This window comes from Perognathus longimembris, chromosome 11, assembly GCF_023159225.1.
Source record: "Perognathus longimembris pacificus isolate PPM17 chromosome 11, ASM2315922v1, whole genome shotgun sequence".
In the NCBI taxonomy this organism is placed as follows: Eukaryota; Metazoa; Chordata; class Mammalia; order Rodentia; family Heteromyidae; genus Perognathus; species Perognathus longimembris.
The window spans coordinates 42,641,029-42,659,558 of NC_063171.1; the positions used below are offsets into that span (position 1 = coordinate 42,641,029).

At 43.0% G+C, this 18,530-nt stretch overlaps 1 protein-coding gene across 1 annotated transcript; it reads left to right on the forward strand.

Moving 5' to 3' along the window:
- Positions 1-405: 405 nt before the first annotated feature.
- Positions 406-5,264, forward strand: Tchh (trichohyalin). Its single transcript, XM_048358233.1, has 2 exons — positions 406-543; positions 1,232-5,264. The coding sequence occupies exons 1-2, from the start codon at positions 406-408 to the stop codon at positions 5,120-5,122; spliced, it is 4,029 nt and encodes a 1,342-aa protein (XP_048214190.1). The 3' UTR covers positions 5,123-5,264.
- The last annotated feature ends 13,266 nt before the right edge of the window (positions 5,265-18,530 follow it).

Sequence of the window (18,530 nt, forward strand, 5' to 3'; positions counted from 1 at the left end):
GTTAACAATGTATCAAACTTAAATTCCTTCTCTCTCTCTCTCTCTCTCTCTGTGTGTGTGTGTGTGTGTGTGTGTGTGTGTGTGTGTGTGTGTGTGTGTGTGTGTGTGAATGCACTGGAGAGCTGGAAACAGAAAATGAAAGAATACAGATAAACCAGATTAGATTATGAAAACCTGACTACTTGGAACAGTCTGAAGATGACTCCCTGAATACAATTTTCAGAATCTCCCTTCCCTTTCTTGAATACAGCATTCAAAAACAAAATGATCTAAAATCCCAGGCTGAAAATTCTGTTGAAAAATCCAATATACTTAGAGATCTACCTAATGCATAAAAGCAGAAAGTTTTAATTCAGGATAATATTTTATTGTTCTAGGTTTACTTGAACGTGAAGAAAGAAAAAAATGTCTCCACTTCTGCAAAGCATCTGTGATATCACTGAAGTTTTCTATCAATATGCCTCACATGATTATGATGGGGCATCACTAAGCAAAAGAGACCTAAAGAACCTCCTTGAAAGGGAATTTGGAGCTGTCCTTCAGGTAAAAACTAGCAAGAAAATCTCTATGAATTTAGAGCTATGAATGTTCTTCTCATGAGAGACCAGAGCAAGGAATGATGGCCAATACTTATTTCACCAAATGACAGGTGTATACTCCAGACTCCTTCATTTCTGAATCTGAAGGTACTTCACTGGCATTGCAGTAGGAGTATTAAAGAAGTTGTTAGCAAGCATTCCATGTGCTTGGTGGAACTGCCATCATGAGTCCTTACTACCAAGGATGTCAAATCAAATTAAATTCAAGGGACTTAAGTATGCTTCCAAATTTCAAGAACAGAAATCAGTCTGTTCTAAACTAACATGACGTTGCCTTCCCAAAAAAAAATCTCATTTTGTTTTCAAACATGGAATAGAAATCAAATCTGGACTACAGGCTTATGTCAAGTAGAAATGACTGCTGAAAATATTAGTGTTTCAGTTTTATTTCTCAGGGATGAGTTTACTCCTAATCTCCCAGTACTAAATTACAATGTGCAAACTTTTCCCAACAAATGTATGCTTTGAGGTGAGGTTCACATTTTACATGGAGAACAAAACCACACATAGTGGGCATTTTGTTCTGAATGTGTCAAGGGTCAGCATAGTTTAAAATAAGGATGAAGGTGAAGTTTTACTCCCTGTAAGTAGTACATTATAACACCTTTGTTGTTGTTTCCATCTTTTTACAGAGACCACATGACCCCGAGACAGTTGATCTGATTCTGGAACTTCTGGATCGCGATGCCAACAATCGTGTGGATTTCAATGAATTCCTCCTGTTCCTTTTCAAGGCGGCTCAAGCCTGTTATTACGCTCTCGGCCAGGTAGTGGGGCTAGAAGAGGAGAAGCGAGCTCGACGTGAGGAGAAAGGAGACCTGTCACAAGATCGCAGGCAAGAAGACCAAAGAAGATTCGAAATCCGAGACAGGCGAGATGAAGAACCCAGCCGCCGAAGCTGGCAGAAGAGTCAAGAACTGGAGAGGGAGCGCGCTGAGGAAGAGGCGCAGAGGAAGAGGCAGGAGAGACTGGCGCAGCTCGACAGCCGGCGCCTGGACGAGGAGCCGCGGCTGCAAAGGCGAGAAAGGCAAGCCTGGAAAGCGCGCCGGGCGGAGGAGGAGCCGCTGCAGCTCAGCGATCGCGACGCTTTAGAGTACGCCGAGGAAGAGCAGCAGGTGCGGCGCGAGCAGGAGGCGGAGCGGGACGAGCCCCGCGCGCCGAGGTGGCAGCGGCAGCTGGAGAGCGAGGCGGAAGCCCGTCAGAGCAAAGTCTATTCCAGGCCTCGCAGGCAGGAGGAGCAGAGGTACCGCCAGGAGCAGCAGGAAGGGAAGAGGCGGCAGCTGGAGCAGGAGGAGGAGCCGCGGCGCCGAGACTTCACCTGGCAGCGGCAGGCGGAGAGTGAGCGCGAGAGGCCACTGCGGGCGGAGGAGCGCCTGGAGCCGCAGCAAAGGTTCTACGGAGACGCCGACGAGGAGGAGCCGCGCCGCGACCGAGGCTGGAGGTGGCAACTAGAGGAAGAGAGCCGGGGACGCCGCCAGGTGCTCTACACCCAGCCCGGCCAGCGGGAGCAGCGGGAGCAGCGGCGCGCGGAGCAGGGGCTGCAGCGCGCGGAACAGGAGCTGGACCGGCAGTTCGTGCGGGAAGAGCCGCTGCGCGCACAGGAAAGGGAAGACCGAAGACGCCCGCAGGAGCGAGCGGAGGTCCGGGAGCAGGAGCTGGAACGGCAGAAGGTGCGTCGCCAAGAACAAGGCCGGGAAGTCCAGGAGGAAGACCAGCTGAGCCGCCAGGAGCTCGGAAGGAAATTCCGACAGGCAGAACTGGAACTGCGCCGGGAAAGCGAGGAAGAGCCGCTGCGCGACAGCAAATTCCGACGGGAGGAACCGTTCCGTCGGGAACGGGAAGAAGAGCAGCTGCGCCGCCAGGAACGGGACAGGAAATTCCGCAGAGAACAGGACCTGCGCCAGGAGAGGGAGGAAGAGCAGCTGCGTCGCGATCGCGACAGGCAATTCCGCAGAGAACAGGACCTGCGCCAGGAGAGAGAGGAAGAGCAGCTGCGTCGCGATCGCGACAGGAAATTCCAACGGGAAGAACAGGACCTGCGCCAGGAGAGGGAGGAAGAGCAGCTGCGCCGCCAGGAGCGCGACAGGAAGTTCCGGCAGGAGGAAGAGCTGCGCCAGGAGAGGGAGGAGGAACAGCTGCGTCGCCAAGGACGCGATAGAAAAGCCCTCCGACAGGAGGAAGAGCTGCGCCGCCAGGAACAGGACAGGCAATTCCACAGAGAACAGGACCTGCGCCAGGAGAGGGAAGAAGAGCAGCTGCGCCGCCAGGAACAGGACAGGAAATTCCGCAGAGAACAGGACCTGCGCCAGGAGAGGGAGGAAGAGCAGCTGCGTCGCGATCGCGACAGGCAATTCCGCAGAGAGCAGGACCTGCGCCAGGAGAGGGAGGAAGAGCAGCTGCGTCGCGATCGCGACAGGAAATTCCAACGGGAAGAACAGGACCTGCGCCAGGAGAGGGAGGAAGAGCAGCTGCGCGACAGCAAATTCCGACAGGAGGAACCGTTCCGTCGGGAGCGGGAAGAAGAGCAGCTGCGCCGCCAGGAACAGGACAGGCAATTCCGCAGAGAACAGGACCTGCGCCAGGAGAGGGAGGAAGAGCAGCTGCGCCGCCAGGAACAAGACAGGAAATTCCGTAGAGAACAGGACCTGCGCCAGGAGAGGGAGGAAGAGCAGCTGCGCCGCCAGGAACAGGGCAGGAAATTCCGCAGAGAACAGGACCTGCGCCAGGAGAGGGAGGAAGAGCAGCTGCGCCGCCAGGAACAGGACAGGAAATTCCGCAGAGAACAGGACCTGCGCCAGGAGAGGGAGGAAGAGCAGCTGCGCCGCCAGGAGCGCGACAGGAAGTTCCGGCAGGAGGAAGAGCTGCGCCAGGAGAGGGAGGAGGAACAGCTGCGTCGCCAAGGACGCGATAGAAAAGCCCTCCGACAGGAGGAAGAGCTGCGCCGCCAGGAACAGGACAGGCAATTCCACAGAGAACAGGACCTGCGCCAGGAGAGGGAAGAAGAGCAGCTGCGCCGCCAGGAACAGGACAGGAAATTCCGCAGAGAACAGGACCTGCGCCAGGAGTGGGAGGAAGAGCAGCTGCGCCGTGATCGCGACAGGCAATTCCGCAGAGAGCAGGACCTGCGCCAGGAGAGGGAGGAAGAGCAGCTGCGCCGCCAGGAACAGGACAGGCAATTCCGCAGAGAACAGGAGCTGCGCCAGGAGAGGGAGGAAGCGCAGTTGCGTCGCGATCGCGACCGGCAATTCCAACGGGAAGAACAAGAGCTGCGCCAGGAGAGGGAGGAAGAGCAACTGCGCGACAGCAAATTCCGACAGGAGGAACCGTTCCGTCGGGAGCGGGAAGAAGAGCAGCTGCGCCGCCAGGAACAGGACAGGCAATTCCGCAGAGAACAGGAGCTGCGCCTGGAGAGGGAAGAGGAACAGCTGCGCCGTGATCGCGACAGGCAATTCCGCAGAGAACAGGACCTGCGCCAGGAGAGGGAAGAGGAACAGCTGCGCCGCCAGGAGCTCGGAAGGAAATTCCGACAGGAGGAGCAAGGGCTGCGCCAAGCGAGGGGGGAAGAGCCACTGCGCCGCCAGGAGCGCGACCGGGAATTCCGCGTGGCGGAAGAGCTGCGCCAGGAACGGGAGCAACAGGAACGGGAGCAGCTGCGCCGCCAGGAACAGGAGCGGAGATTCCGCGGGGAGCCGGAGCTGCGCCAGGAACGGGAGCAACAGCTGCGTCAGGATCGAGATAGAAAATTCCAAGAGGAGCAGGAGCTGCGCCAGGAAAGGGAGGAGGAGGAGCTGCGCCGCCAGGATCGGGGCCGAGAGTTCCAACAGGAGGAGCAGCAGCTCCGTCAGGAGCGCGAGCGCCGGGAACGGGACCGGAAATTCCGACAGGAGGAGCAGCTGCGCCGGGAAAGGGAAGAGCAGCAGCTGCGCAGCCAGGAGCTCGAGCAACAGCTGCGTCGTGGCCGGGACAGAAAATTCCAAGAGGAGCAGGAGCTGCGCCAGGAAAGGGAGGAACAGGAGCTGCGCCGCCAGGATCGGGGCCGAGAGTTCCGTGGGGAGCAAGAAGAAGAGATCCGTGTGGAGCGCGAGCAGCAGCTGCGCCGGGAACGGGACAGGAAATTCCAAGAGGAGGAGCAGCTGCGCCAGGAAAGGGAGGAGCAGCAGCTGCGCCGCCGGGATCGGGGCGGAGAGTTCCGTCAGGAGGAGCAGCTGCCCCGGCAAGAGCGCGATCGCCAGTACCGGAGAGAAGAGCAGTTTGCCCGAGAGAACCGAGGGCGCCCGGAGCTGGAACCGCGGCGGGAAGAGCAGGTCCGTCGCCAGGAGCAGGAGAGGAAATTCCGAGACGAGCAGATCCGTCGCCAGCAGGAGGAGCAGAGGCGCCGCCAAGTCCGGGAGAGGCAGTTCCAAGAAGACCAGAACCGTCGGCCCGTCCTGGAGCCTGGCCGGAGCCAGTTCGCCCACGTCCCCGTGCGCTCCAGCCCGCTCTATGAGTACATCCAAGAGCAAAGGTCCCAGTCCCGCTCCTAAGAGATGCCGCCGACATCCCGACACCCGCCAAAGCGTCAAGCCAAAGAAGACGAGAAACACAGCGATCCAAGCTATCACCTACATGCTTCTGGTTGTGGGAAAACTCTCTGGTGTTAGAATGTGTCTTTTCTTCCAAAATCTTCTATTACACTCATTCCATTACTTTGTACTTCTGCCTTTTATTCTTCCCCGGGTAGTTCTTTATGGCAAGATGTCTGCTCATTGGACCGCATGTGTCCATTAAAAAAAAAAATCCTTAAATCATTCGTGTTGGGAGTTTTTTTGAGGAACACATTGATTTATTGCTTTAGAAATAACAAGACTAATACAATGTGAGACTCTAGACTGCAGTCAATATTTTTTAAATAATTTAATGGTTGATCATCTTGTGGAGAGCTCACATATTTTTCAGTTAATATTTTTACTTGAACCTAAATTTCATTCGTCTTACCTTCCAATAGTTTCTCTTTTTTGTCATAATTAGCATAGATTCTACCAAGTAACTGAATTTTTATAGCCCCCAATTCCATCTGCAGAAAAATTCCTTGTGAAATTAGCCCATAGCTGGAAGAAATGGCCGTTAAGAATGAGTTTTAACTTGAAAATTTATTATTTTGGATTAGATATTTTTTATACTTGATACACTTAAAAATCTCATAAAGCAAAATCAGAGTGTTTCTCATACTTCCAAAATCAAGTTTTAAAACTCTGTAGTTTGGAGTGCTCAGTTCTATTCTATTCCCTCCAGTTCTGATGAGTTTGAGAATGTTGCTGGTTTTGTTGAGCTGAGAAGGAATCTACTCAAGATCCTGTAAACATCTGTCTTGCTCTAGGGATAAGAGAAATCACAGCATGTTTGGGAAAGGGGGAAATGTATGGTTTCTAGAAATCCTTTGATAAGACTCATCAGCCCCATAATCCTTTGAGGCCTGATACTACCTTGGAGACATTCTTGTTAAAATATTGGTCTTTGTGAAAAATTAATAAATGTTTGGCAAATAACTTCCTTGTCTGTTTTAATTGCGTGTCAATCATAACTCAGTCAAGATCTAATAATCTGGAAATGGAAATATATTCCTTTGCACTTAAGGTATTTTGTTACTATTATCTGCATCTAAATATGAAAAGGGGAGGTGAACATCTTCTAGTTTCCTCACCCATTTTCCCAGTTGGGATGAATTTTGAATTATCTCCATCTCCTCATGGGTTCTCTTTCCAAATACTTTTTATTCTTGACCTCACAGCTTTCTGTGACCTTTTTGGTAGTGACTCACTAGTCATGGAAAATACTGTTACTCCCTATGTTTGCTAATGTTTCCTTCTGATAATGCAGCAGCTTCTTGGTCTCTGATGCTTGACCAATGAATGGTAGAAAACATTTTAAAACTTGAGCACTCATACAGGCATAGCTATTGGGCTATTGTGGTCTTCTGCTATGACTAACCTAAACATGTACTAATTATTCTCTATGAGGAAAACCATAGTGTCTGTGTTTCTTTGGGACTGGCTCACTTCACTTAGTTAGTATGATTTTTCCAAGTTCTTTCTGAAACTATTTTATTATTATTGATTATTATTTTAGTCAGAAATGAAATAACTAAAACTTTATTGTTAATTTAGTAAAACATATTTCTCACAAAAGACTTAATTGTTTATGAGAGAACTACTTTCAGATATGCTCTGTAAAGTGTCAGGGTTAATCATTCTTGTTAATATTACACATGTTAATACAATATATTTCATGAATTAATTTCATTACATTGGAATTAATTCCACTTCATCTCAGTTTGGGGTGGCTGTATGAATGGTGGATACTTCATTGTGTTAAATTCATCTGTCTTTATCTGTCCATTAAATACATTCATCTATCAAAAAAAAAACTTGAGCACTATAGACATTGTAGGTGATCTGCTGATCTAAGCAACATAATCCATGGGATGACTGAATCAGAAAAATGTTAAATAATAGTAAGGCTGAAGTATTAAATTTCCACTTCATGATCCAAATACTCTCTTGCTACTGGTTAGAATCTATATGTATCATTCAGTTTAGTAACGATGGGGGAAAATCCAAGAACATTCTAACTAGGTCTCTTCCATTATAAATGGATATCACTTCTTCCAATTGTGAAGATCATGAATGAGAAAATTGTCTAAAGTTTCAGTAGCTCAATATATTTTTGCCAAGTGGTGGAGGCAAGAAAGCTAAGCCTACATCTCCTGAGTATAATTCTGATTGAATGAAGCTCCCACCTTCTGTTGTAATACAAAGAGAAGATTTGCCCACCAAAGACAGAGCTAAAGAATCTTCTGCAGTATCTTAGAATTTTGCTTCCTTCAAATGATGCCTAGCTGTAAAAGAGTTTTTTTTTCTTCTAATAGTATGTTTTTCTTACTGGAGGATCTTTATAGAGAACCTAGAAGAGCCTCCCTCACTGGCTCTCCCTGAGTTCCACTCAAAGGGCACATAATTGGCAGTCTCCTTATAAATGTGCAGTCCTAGAATACTAGGGAAACTACAATTATCAGCTAATCTGTAGTTAACAATAGTGCTATAGTAAAAAGAAAACAAAAGCCCTTCAGACTTCTTATAGTGTTTTACAAGATAAGGAAAACATTAGTTTCCAAAGAAAGTATTGTTACATCATAGTTTTGATACTATGGTTTGTTCTTGTTGTTTAAGTGTATGAGCTAAACCATGGCCTCTGGGTATTCTTTTAGCACACACTGAGCAGGTTCAATCCTCCTGAATAATGTACATGTACAGGCAGGACCTTGAACGTGTTGGGTAATTATGTAACTATTAACTGGGAGCTCTAGTAACAAGGCATTCGCTGCTGCTAGAAGTTCGGTGACGGGTTTAATATGCTATGATGAAAAATTGGGTCTCTATGTTATGAACTGAATTGTGTCCTCACACAGATTCATATGTTAATGTGCTAACCCTCAGTAACTCAGAATGTACCCATACATGGAAATGTCATATTGAAAGATCTAATTAAAATGTGTTTGTTAGGTTGGGTCACCTGATCCAATGCTATTATTAAATACGAATAAGAGGGAAGTTGAAGGGAAATGAAATTTCCTGCAAAGACATAGGGAGAGGATGGTCATCTGTGACTAATTTAGAAGCCTGGAACACATGACATTCAAGAAACCAAGTCTGCTAATACCTTGATCTTGGATTTCAAGCTCCAGAACTATGAGAAAATTAATTTCTTTTGTTCAACCCATTAGCATATGGCGCTTTGTATGACAACCCTAGCATATTAAGGTGGAATTATGTTGCTAGGTAAGCCTACATGTATTATGATGATCCTCTGACATTGCACAAGCAGGTCTGGTTGTTTAAAAATACTGTGATCAAATCTACCATCACTCCTATGGTATAGGGGAAAGAATGCTACAAAAAAATTAAATGCCTAGAGTTCAGTCATCTGTTCACTCAGCAAATATTTATTGCACTCCTGTTACATGCCAGACATTGTTTCAAGCAATGCATATTCAGTGGCAAGACAATTTTGGCTTTTTTCCTTTGGTTTACTCTCTCTGTGACTTTGTGGAAGCTATGTGGGTTTTCTAAGCTCCATTGTTGGACTGCATAGGTGATTGCCAAGATTGAGAGGGGAAAATACTCAATTCTAACATTCAAATTCTGACATTCAGTTTGTTCAACTGAAACTCCCAAAGTAACTCAAATAGTCTTTACCTCAATGTCTACCTTTAACTAATATAAACTATGAAAACAAATTAGCCAATGTGCAACCATGAGAGCCTACTTTAGTTTCCTAAATATTCCTTTGTAGCCAACTAGTCCTGAAATTCCCTCTATCTCCCCAAGCTCTTCTTACCACCCAGGATTATTCATCAAGGCAGAGAACTCTAAACTGATTCCATTTTCTTTACCCCAATACTACCAAAGACCATATAGCCTTCCTGATTTATTAACTTCACAAATGCATTTGTTATCCTCATTATTTTCTAAGGAGAAAACTAAGTCCTAGAATTTAGTTCCACTCCAACCAAACTTCAGTGGATATTAGTGTTAGTATGATCCTAACTCTTCTCCATCTTCTGCACTAACTATACATTGCTAATATTGTATTCAGTTACTTTTATTATGATGTTTTTCAGCATTTTATTGTAATATTCTGAAGGTTTTAATGTGCAATGTGAAATAAGCACATTTCCCTTGTTAGCAAAGAGTTAAAAGTTGCATGCAATAATCTAAAACCAATCTAAAAGATAAATGTCTGGGATGGTTGTTTGTTGTTGGTTTTTTTTTTCTTAACCTTCAGGATGTCCATAGCAAGCAAGCAATTACAAAAACTTTCAGAAATTTTATTTTCCCCTTAAGAAATATGTGACACCGCCGAAGCCCGAGCGCCATGTCGTCGCCTCCCGAAGGGAAACTGGAGACTAAAGCCAGAAACCCGCCCGCCGGGTGCAAGTTTCCTCATCTGAAATGTCCAGGCTGGAGCAATCACTCCTCTTCTCCCTAGGCTGTCGCTAGTGGGGCTGCCTTTGCTGCTGTGGCTTTCTTCTGTCTGGCCCTTCCTGGCACCCAGGGAAGTTGATCCTACAGATAAACTCCAGTGAAGTCCCGGTGGGGCCCAAGTCTCAGACGGGTGCTTAGCACGGTGGTTACTGGACATTTTCCCAGGGCAGTGAGATTTGGTGGGCAACAGGAAAGGCTGTTGCGCTGGTGCAGAGGTGTGAGTTAAGACAGTGTCCTTTGTAGACTGCAGTTCTCAGCAGCACCCTTGGGCACCCCACCACCACCACCACCAATCTGTTGAGGGCCTGATGTACAAAGATTTCTTTTCCCCAGCGACGCCCCCGCGTTTTTGTTCAGTCTGGTGTTGCCAGAAAGTAGGCAGTTCTGCAGAATGAAAAAAAGAAAAAGAAAGAAAAAAGCCAGGCAGCCCACTTTAATACAATAATTATCAAGAAGGGGGGAGGAGGGGCAATAGCCCAGAGCACAGTTCATAAATCATAATAGCTGCCTTTAAAATGTTGGAAACACTTAGATTAAGTGCTGCAATTGAATAACAGATTTGTGCTTAAATCCTCAATCAGAAATAATAAAAACTCTCTCACTGAAAAAAAAAAAAAAGAAATATGTGACACAGTAGCCTTGAGCAAAAAGAAGCTCAGGGACAGTGCCCAGGCCCTGAGTCCCAGGCCCCAGGACTGGCAAAGAAAAGGGAGGGAGGGAGGGAGGGAGGAAGGAAGGAAGGAAGGAAGGAAGGAAGGAAGGAAGGAAGGAAGGAAGGAAGGAAGGAAGGAAGGAAGGAAGGAAGGAAGGAAGGAAGGAAGGAAGGAAGGAAGGAAGGAAGGAAGGAAGGAAGGAAGGAAGGAAGGAAGGAAGGAAGGAAGGAAGGAAGGAAGGAAGGAAGGAAGGAAGGGAAGGGACGGAAGGAAGGGAAGGAAGAGAAGGGAGGGAGGGAAGGAAGGAAGATGTGGCACAGCAAAATCCAGGAGACTCTTATCTCTGATAACTACCAAAATGCTGTAAACAGAGCTGTGGCTCACAGTGGTAGAGTGCTAGCCTTGAGCACAAAAGATCAGGGACAGTGACCAGGCTCTGAGTTCAAGCTCTAGGACCTACACACACACACACACACACACACACACACACACACACACACACACAGAGAGAGAGAGAGAGAGAGTATAACTCTCAACATGCACATGCTTTGCCCATCAAATTCTTTTAAATGTGTCAAATGGATTAGTAAACAGAAAAGGCCAGAAGTGGTACTGTGGCTCAAGTGGTAGAGTGCTAGCCTTGAGCAAAAGAAGTTCAAGGGCAGTGCCCAGGCCCTGAGTTCAAGCACCGGGATTGGCAAAAAGAAAAAAAAAAAACAGCCTTAATAATTCCATAAAAATTACAATTCTTACTCTGTAAACCATGAGGAGGTAGAATTTGGGTTGACAATCTCAAATTGGACCAGCTGGGTGAAATCGTTCCCTCTACTGACCCCAACACAGACTAAAGGGTACTCCTGCTTAAGAACGACCAGCATCTCAAACATCCTGAGTGGACACGGCATAGGAAAGTCTATGTGCTAGAGAAAGAAACAGAAATACATCAAATAAAGCCACATAATCTTATGAGAACAAAGTTAAAAGAGTTTTAAGTTTTACAAGAATGTATTAAATATCTGTGTATTATCAAATATCACTCACTCTGTCTCTCTATGTGTCTATCTGACTGTCACTTTGCCTCTCTCTCTCTTTCCCTCCCCCCTCACTCTCTTGGAAATACTGGGGAACTCAGGACTCACTCTCCTTTCCTCATTTCTAGATAAGGAAATTAAGTTCAGACATGTTTATGAACTTATCTAGTACCAGATAATTACTGAAATTCCATGTTGGACTTATTTGTTTGTTCTGCAGTTACTTCTTGGTCACCTGAAAGAAAACAATGTGACCAAAGCATAAACACATTGTGTATGTTGATTATACAAGGGCCTCTATGTGCTATTAAGTGCTTGCCCAACCCATGAAAACATAGCTCTATTTAAACACAGAATGGTGTGCCCGCCCACAGCAAACACTGCTTCATTTATACACGTGGGCTTGATAAGAATGACCTGGTAAAAAGGGATAATTTAAAAGAGCCAATGACTCCTTGGAGCATGAGGTGCACAATGATTTGGCTAGAAGATGTTCATCACATCACAGCTGAAAAGACCTAGAAACTGGAAACACACAGATATAGAAAACAGATAATGTTTGATCCTGCAGTACATTTACATGATTAAATGCTGTACAAATATCAAAACATGTTAGAAAAGGTTTCATAAACTCAAAAGTTGTTCACCATATTAAAAAAGAGAGAAAATTTTAAAAAACATGTAAAACAAAATGTAAATTCCGGTAATATATAAATAGGTGGTAGAAACCGGTTTTCAACCCAGATTATCTAACTCTAATTCAAGTTGATTTTTTCCCTAAATTTCTTATAGAAAAGCTAATAAAGATGTGGTAGTTATGCCTGTAATCTCAACTATAAAGGGCATGGAGCAAGGCTCAAGTGATAGAGCTCCTGTCTAGCAAACACAGCATCCTAAATTCAAATCCCTAGTACTGCCCCCCCCCACAAAAAAAGAATCTGTAATTCAGTCTTCCCTTCCAGTTAATTAAAAAGTAATCAGGAAAATACTTTATATAAAGTACTAAGAAAAAATACTTAATAACCTTTACTCTCCCCTCTGTATGCTCCACAATTAATATTCATAATACCAGGAAACATCCACTAATAACCAAAATTACAAATATCAAATTATACATCTATTGTGATCAAAGAAGACTTAAGTAATTTATATTAACACTGCTTTTCTCTCCTCTTTCAATGTTTTAATTTTGTCAAATTTTTGAGAGTATCTCCTGACTTTTACATGTCTAACACCAACCAAATAGATCATGTTTTGTCCATGAGATATCTAACAGTTGGCAGCTAAAACTTTTCTGTATTATTATACTGAACACATAGGCGTGAAAATAGATTTCTTGTAACCCAAAACTGGATTCAGCACTTAATAACTTTGTGTTTTAAGGCAAGAGACTTGACTTTTCTTTTTCTCATGTTTGCTATTTTCAAGAGTTCTAAAGATATATCTAGGTAAACATTTTGTGAGGCCTTTGAAATATGAAGTCTCTAAGAAATCTTCATTAATTCTTTAATTAGTAAACTTTTTTTTAATCTTTCTGAGTTTCTCATTAATTGAAAGCAGGACCTCTGCAGTAGGTTATATATGTTTCTTATTCTTTCTTCCACCTCTTCAATATACCAGTTTTTGCTTTGTATTTTAAACTGTGTTGCTCAATGAGGTAATCACTAGTTACACATGGCTATTGACATTTACACTGAAGCTAATAAATATTAAATTAAATTCAAATTTTAGTGCTTTCATCACAGTGATCATATTTCATGTGTTTAATAAGTAGATACATATCACAAGTGACTTCCATACTAGACCGGGAAAATACCAAAATTTGTGGTGGCCAACACTAGAATTGGTTAAAACTTGGGGTGTTCAGCTATTAGGTTTTTGTTTTTAGTTCACAGGTTGCTCTGTGTGTGTGTGTGTGTGTGTGTGTGTGTGTGTGTGTGTGTGTGTGTGTGCTGATCCTGGAACTTGAACTGATCCTGGATGCTGTGTTTGAGCTTTTTGCTCAAGGCTAATGCTCTAAGCCACAACTCCACTTCTAGCTTTTTGGTGGTTAGCTGGAGATAAGAGTCTCATAGACATTTCTGCCCAGGCTGGCTTTGAATCACAATCCTCAGATTTCAACCTCCTGATTAGCTAGCATTACGAGTGTGAGCCACTGGAACTTGGCTCATAAGATACTTTTTTTTTTTTTTTTTTTTGCCAGTCCTGGGCCTTGGACTCAGGGCCTGAGCACTGTCCCTGGCTTCTTTTTGCTCAAGGCTAGCACTCTGCTATTTGAGTCACAGCGCCACTTCTGGCCATTTTCTGTATATGTGGTGCTGGGGAATCGAACCCAGGGCTTCATGTATAAGAGGCAAGCGCTCTTGCCACTAGGCCATATCCCCAGCCCCCATAAGATACTTTTAATATATAATTTAATAATTTTCCCTGCCCATTTCTAGAGCATCCATCCTGTTCTTATCTAATTTAACTTTTTGAAGTATGTTAAATTGGTTTCTTAAATTTTGACAAGTACTAGGAAGACAGATTTACAGTATACAATGTGCCAACAAAAGTATAAATGGCCAACAGGTATATGAAAAAAATGCTCAGCATGATTAATCATCAGAGAAAAGCAAGTTAAAAACCCAGTGATCACCTCACACCTGTCAGAATAGCTATTTTCAAAAATACAAAGGATTGCAGTTGTTGGTAAGGATGTAAAGAAAAAGAAATTCTGTACACTATTGGTGAGAGGGTAAATTATTAAAACTATTATTGAAGACACTATGGAAGTTCTTTAAAAACTTAAAAATATCAAAAGTATTAGAGCTCTTATAAAAGGAAGAAAAGAAGGGAGTGGAGGACAAAGAGAGGGAGGGAGAGATAAAGAATGAAAAAAGAAAATGAAAGAGAAAGAGAAAGAAGGAAGAAAGGAAGGAAGGATGGGAGGGAGGGAGAGGGAGGAAAAAGGGGGAAGTGTAAGAGATTAATAGATGGGGTGAATTTGATCAAAGTATATTATATGCATATATAGATATATCATAACAGAACCCTTTTGTATGATTAATATTCATTAGTAAAATGTTTTTAAAATACTAGAGCTTTTAAATTTCTGTTTTCTATATTTGATCTATTTTTCTAGGGTCAGTTTTTTGATATATGATGCTCTTTCATGCTGCTGATATCCATATATACAGATATTCCTAAGTGCCCATATATATCAATAAAAAATATTTTAGTTTCTCATTATTTCCATAAATAGACCTTTCCACAGTAAGTGAAAATTTTGTGGCAGAATTGGGGCTAAGTCTGTCAATTTGCAAGGAAACAACTGGCAGGCTCCCACTATACCCATAATGGAGCACATTTTCTCCTTTGAGCACCAAAATCTATACTACATGTCATAGCTCTTCATCAGTCCAGTAGTTAATGAATTTTCATAGAGCACCATCTATAATACACATTCATTCTTAATTGGGCAGACATTTGTATTTCTTACATTTAGCCTTACTGGGAAGATTGTTTAATTTCTTTAAGTAAGAGCCACTGGGATTTTACTAGGGAGGTAACAGTAAATGTCCACGTGTCTGTGCTGTGCTTTAAAGTGGAGGGAGGACATGGGAATGAACAATGAAGTATGTCTTATGTACAAATCTTAAGTCACTGTTCCTGGTTACAGCCCTACTTCTCATTCACCTCTATCATACCTATTAAGTACTGAGTTCAGCACTTCTCCAGGTTCTGATGGTCAGGTTTTCACTTCAAACACATTCTGGCTGTGCCTTTTTCCACTTGTTGAGCTCATGAACATTTGATCATCTACCTGTCTATTCCCAATTTTCCATACTCGTACAGAAATCTCTGACTCAAAATCATTTGCCCCTAGTTTTACTCATAAATCTAGTTTATTTTTCTTCTTTTTGTACACTGAACTTTTATCTTAGGGGATTCTAAGAGGGCCATAATAGTATGTGTTACTTTATACAACTACTTAAATATAATAATAATAATAAAGATATTGGATCAGTCCACTACCATCTTGAACAAACTCCTAATTCTTTTATGGTAAGTAACAAACATAATAAAAATATAAATATAAACTAAAACATCTTTTATTGCCAAATTTTGTAGTATCATAATCATTGAAAATTGTTTTATTGACCATTGTTTTCTAGATTATGTTTTTTACTTGAAACATTCATTCAAGACTTGTGACACTTTAAGAATAGTAGTCTCTTAAAGATAGTTTTATATTAGTTACCTTTTCTTTGCCCTGTTTGCCTGCCTCTCCCTCTTTCCCTCTCTCCCTCTCTTTCTCTTCTCTCTTCTCTCTTCTCTCTCTCTCTTTCTCTTTATCTCTCTCCTCTTTTCTATATCATCCCCATTCTATATCATCCAAAATCAGAGGGAAGAGAACATCACAGAGAGGCTATTCCAGAAACCTGTTTAAAAGAAAATGCAATCAGGGTCTTCTCTTTGGTAGTCGTAGAGCTGTTTGTGACTTAATGTACTACAGTCTAAATGCTTTTATTAAACACTAGATAAAGGATAATCTTCTTCTTCCTCTGCCATCCTCTGACTCACTAACCACCCAGAGATGGAGTATTTATTAAATGATCTTGAGTAAACACTAGAAAAGTAGAAGTGCCTGTATAAAAGCTAACGAGTCAGTCCTCATATTGTTTAAAGACAAGGCAAGAGCTAATGCTGACTTTCTAAATATAGTCTATAACATAAAATCATATATATTTGAAGTTGGAAGTGTTCTGTGCTCTTATTGAACCATTTTTATCTTACCTCTTCCAGTATCAAGACTCCTAAAAATAACCACTGAATAATGATTCAGCCTCTATGTGAACAGTTCTGGTGACAGAGATCTTTATTGCATTAGGAATAGCACAGATCATTTTAAGGCACTTGTATTCACTAGAAAGTTCTTCACCAAGCTTAGTCTTCTTTCTAGAAAGTCTTAACCGCTAATCCAAGCTATATTGTTGAATCAGCTGCCTTACACAAATTAAGGAACTCAAAATAATGGCAAGATTGTGTCTCAGAGACATACAGTCTTGAAACATTTCAGTGTTGAACTAAGTACACATCCATAGGCAAATTGCTCAATGGCTAAGAGCCCTAACTTCTTTATCTGCTCAGAGGATAATAACTACCTGTAAGGGCTATGAGGGTTAAATAGCCCGTGTAAAGCATCTGACATGTCATGAGTGCTCAATGAACATTAGTTCCTTTCTCTTCCACACCCAAGAAAGCTCTTCAGATATTAGAAGACAGTTAATATGCATCTCCTAACCTTTTCTCTCCAACTCAACCTAAACATCCCTAGTTTCCTTCAACTACATCTCATAATACTGGTCTGTGAGCTCCAGAGCATGGAGATGTGATTTAGGCAACTAGAATGCCTGGCATAGGTTTGGGAAACAGTTGATATTCAAAAGATGCTAACTAATACAAATTAAGATGACTTTCATATGTGAATCCCTACTCTCAAGAGAAGTCTTCTTCCTTTTGGTGGGAAAGGGGATGCTAAGAATCTGTTTATAGATATTAACTATCGGAGGAGATTTCCCCCCACATTCAGTTAGCTTACACTTGGTTTGATTATTCTGATTTTTTTAAGTTCCGTTCTGAGTAGCAATGCAGCCTTTAGCCTATGTTTTCTCATTTAATTACCTCCATTTTCACATTTTCAATGACATGGTTTTTTTTGTCTTCTACATTTGTTTTCATGGGTCTGTTGTTGATTCTTACAGCCAAGTTAGGGGTGTTCTTAAACATAAGTAACCCTCATCTTAAATATCTACTGAAACAACTGAATGTAAATCTCCCTTTAATTAAATACTCTCTAGAGGGACTCTAAAAGACAAAAAAAAGCATTTTCCTGTTCTGCATCTCAGACTCCTTTCTGTTCTCACCTCAGCATCCACATTACAGAAAGACACAGTAATATGGATGCTCATTTCTAAGCTGCTGAAATTATTTTTTTAAAATACCCTTTAAAAGCAGATGTGAATTGCATTTTTTAAAATAGCATCACCTTAGTCAGCAAGGTTCTGCATATCCAGCAAGAATTTTTTTTTGTCTGACTGGCTGGCTCTGAGCAAGAAGAGCAAAGCATTAAAACAGCTGAATCAACTGGAATCTCCACTTTTTTCACGTGACTAAGTGCGGCCTTTATTTTTAAATGCATGATTGATACCCATCTCTCAGGGTTAGGTCAAGTACAGGCCATCCTGAGGGCAGAGACAGGAATCAAGTGACTTTAGAGGTCCCTGCCAGCTCTATGATTTATCAAACAGAAATATAATTGTATCCTCAGGTTAAAAAAAAATAGAAAAGAAGAACAAAGAAACACCACTTTGAAGTCCTGAAGATTCTTTAAAATAAACCATGCAAAAAGTCAGTAACAGGGCGGGGAGCAGGGTGGTGCTAGGAATGTGGCTCAGTGGTAAAGTGCTCACCTTGTATACATGAAGCCCTGGGTTCGAGTCCTCAGTACCACGTAAACAGAAAAGGCTGGAAGTGGGGCTGTAGCTCAAGTGGTAGATTGCTAGCCTTGAGCACAGAGAGGCTCAGAGACAGTGCTCAGGCCCTGAGTTCAAGCCCCAGGACCCAAAAAGAAAATCAGTAATGATGAAGATCCTTCCCCCATCCTAGGGATGAATTTGAAGCCAAGACTTAACTTAACTAACACTGCCCAACAACTAAAGGAAAATATGACACGCAGCCAAGAGCAGAGAAGGAGGAGAAACTGGGCTTGATGATGATGAATCAGGCCATTAGACACAGAGGGTGTCTCCTTCTAACAGTGCAATTAGAGACTCAATAAAAGGTGCCATTGCCTGCTGTGGCTCACAGCCCGCTGCCCCACATTCCGCTTGCTCTCACCCGTGGACGAGGTAAGTAGCACAGACTATTTGCTTGAGCATACTTAGAGTCTCAGCTATTGCATTGCTTGTACGTGAGATTTTATTAGTAGTTCAGAGAAAACCCACTCTGAATCAACCTGTTAATAATCTTAGACTGGGAGTCTAACCATCCCAAATGCATTGTTACTTATAAAACATTTTTACCATTTTCTTTTTTGAAAAAATACAAACAGTTGGAGTGGCATGGACATGAATTCTCTTGTATAAGGCATGAGAGTCAGATCTATATTAAGATGAAAATGTAGAGTCATTTAAATGATTAGTAATGACCAAGGGGTCCAATCTCTGTTTTATCAGTGAGTTC

Excerpts from the sequence above, each read along its gene's own strand:
- Tchh (XM_048358233.1), top strand. The coding sequence starts at position 406 with ATGTCTCCACTTCTGCAAAGCATCTGTGATATCACTGAAGTTTTCTAT. Across the intron at positions 544-1,231 it reads AATTTGGAGCTGTCCTTCAG|AGACCACATGACCCCGAGAC; the intron begins GTAAAAACTAGC and ends ATCTTTTTACAG.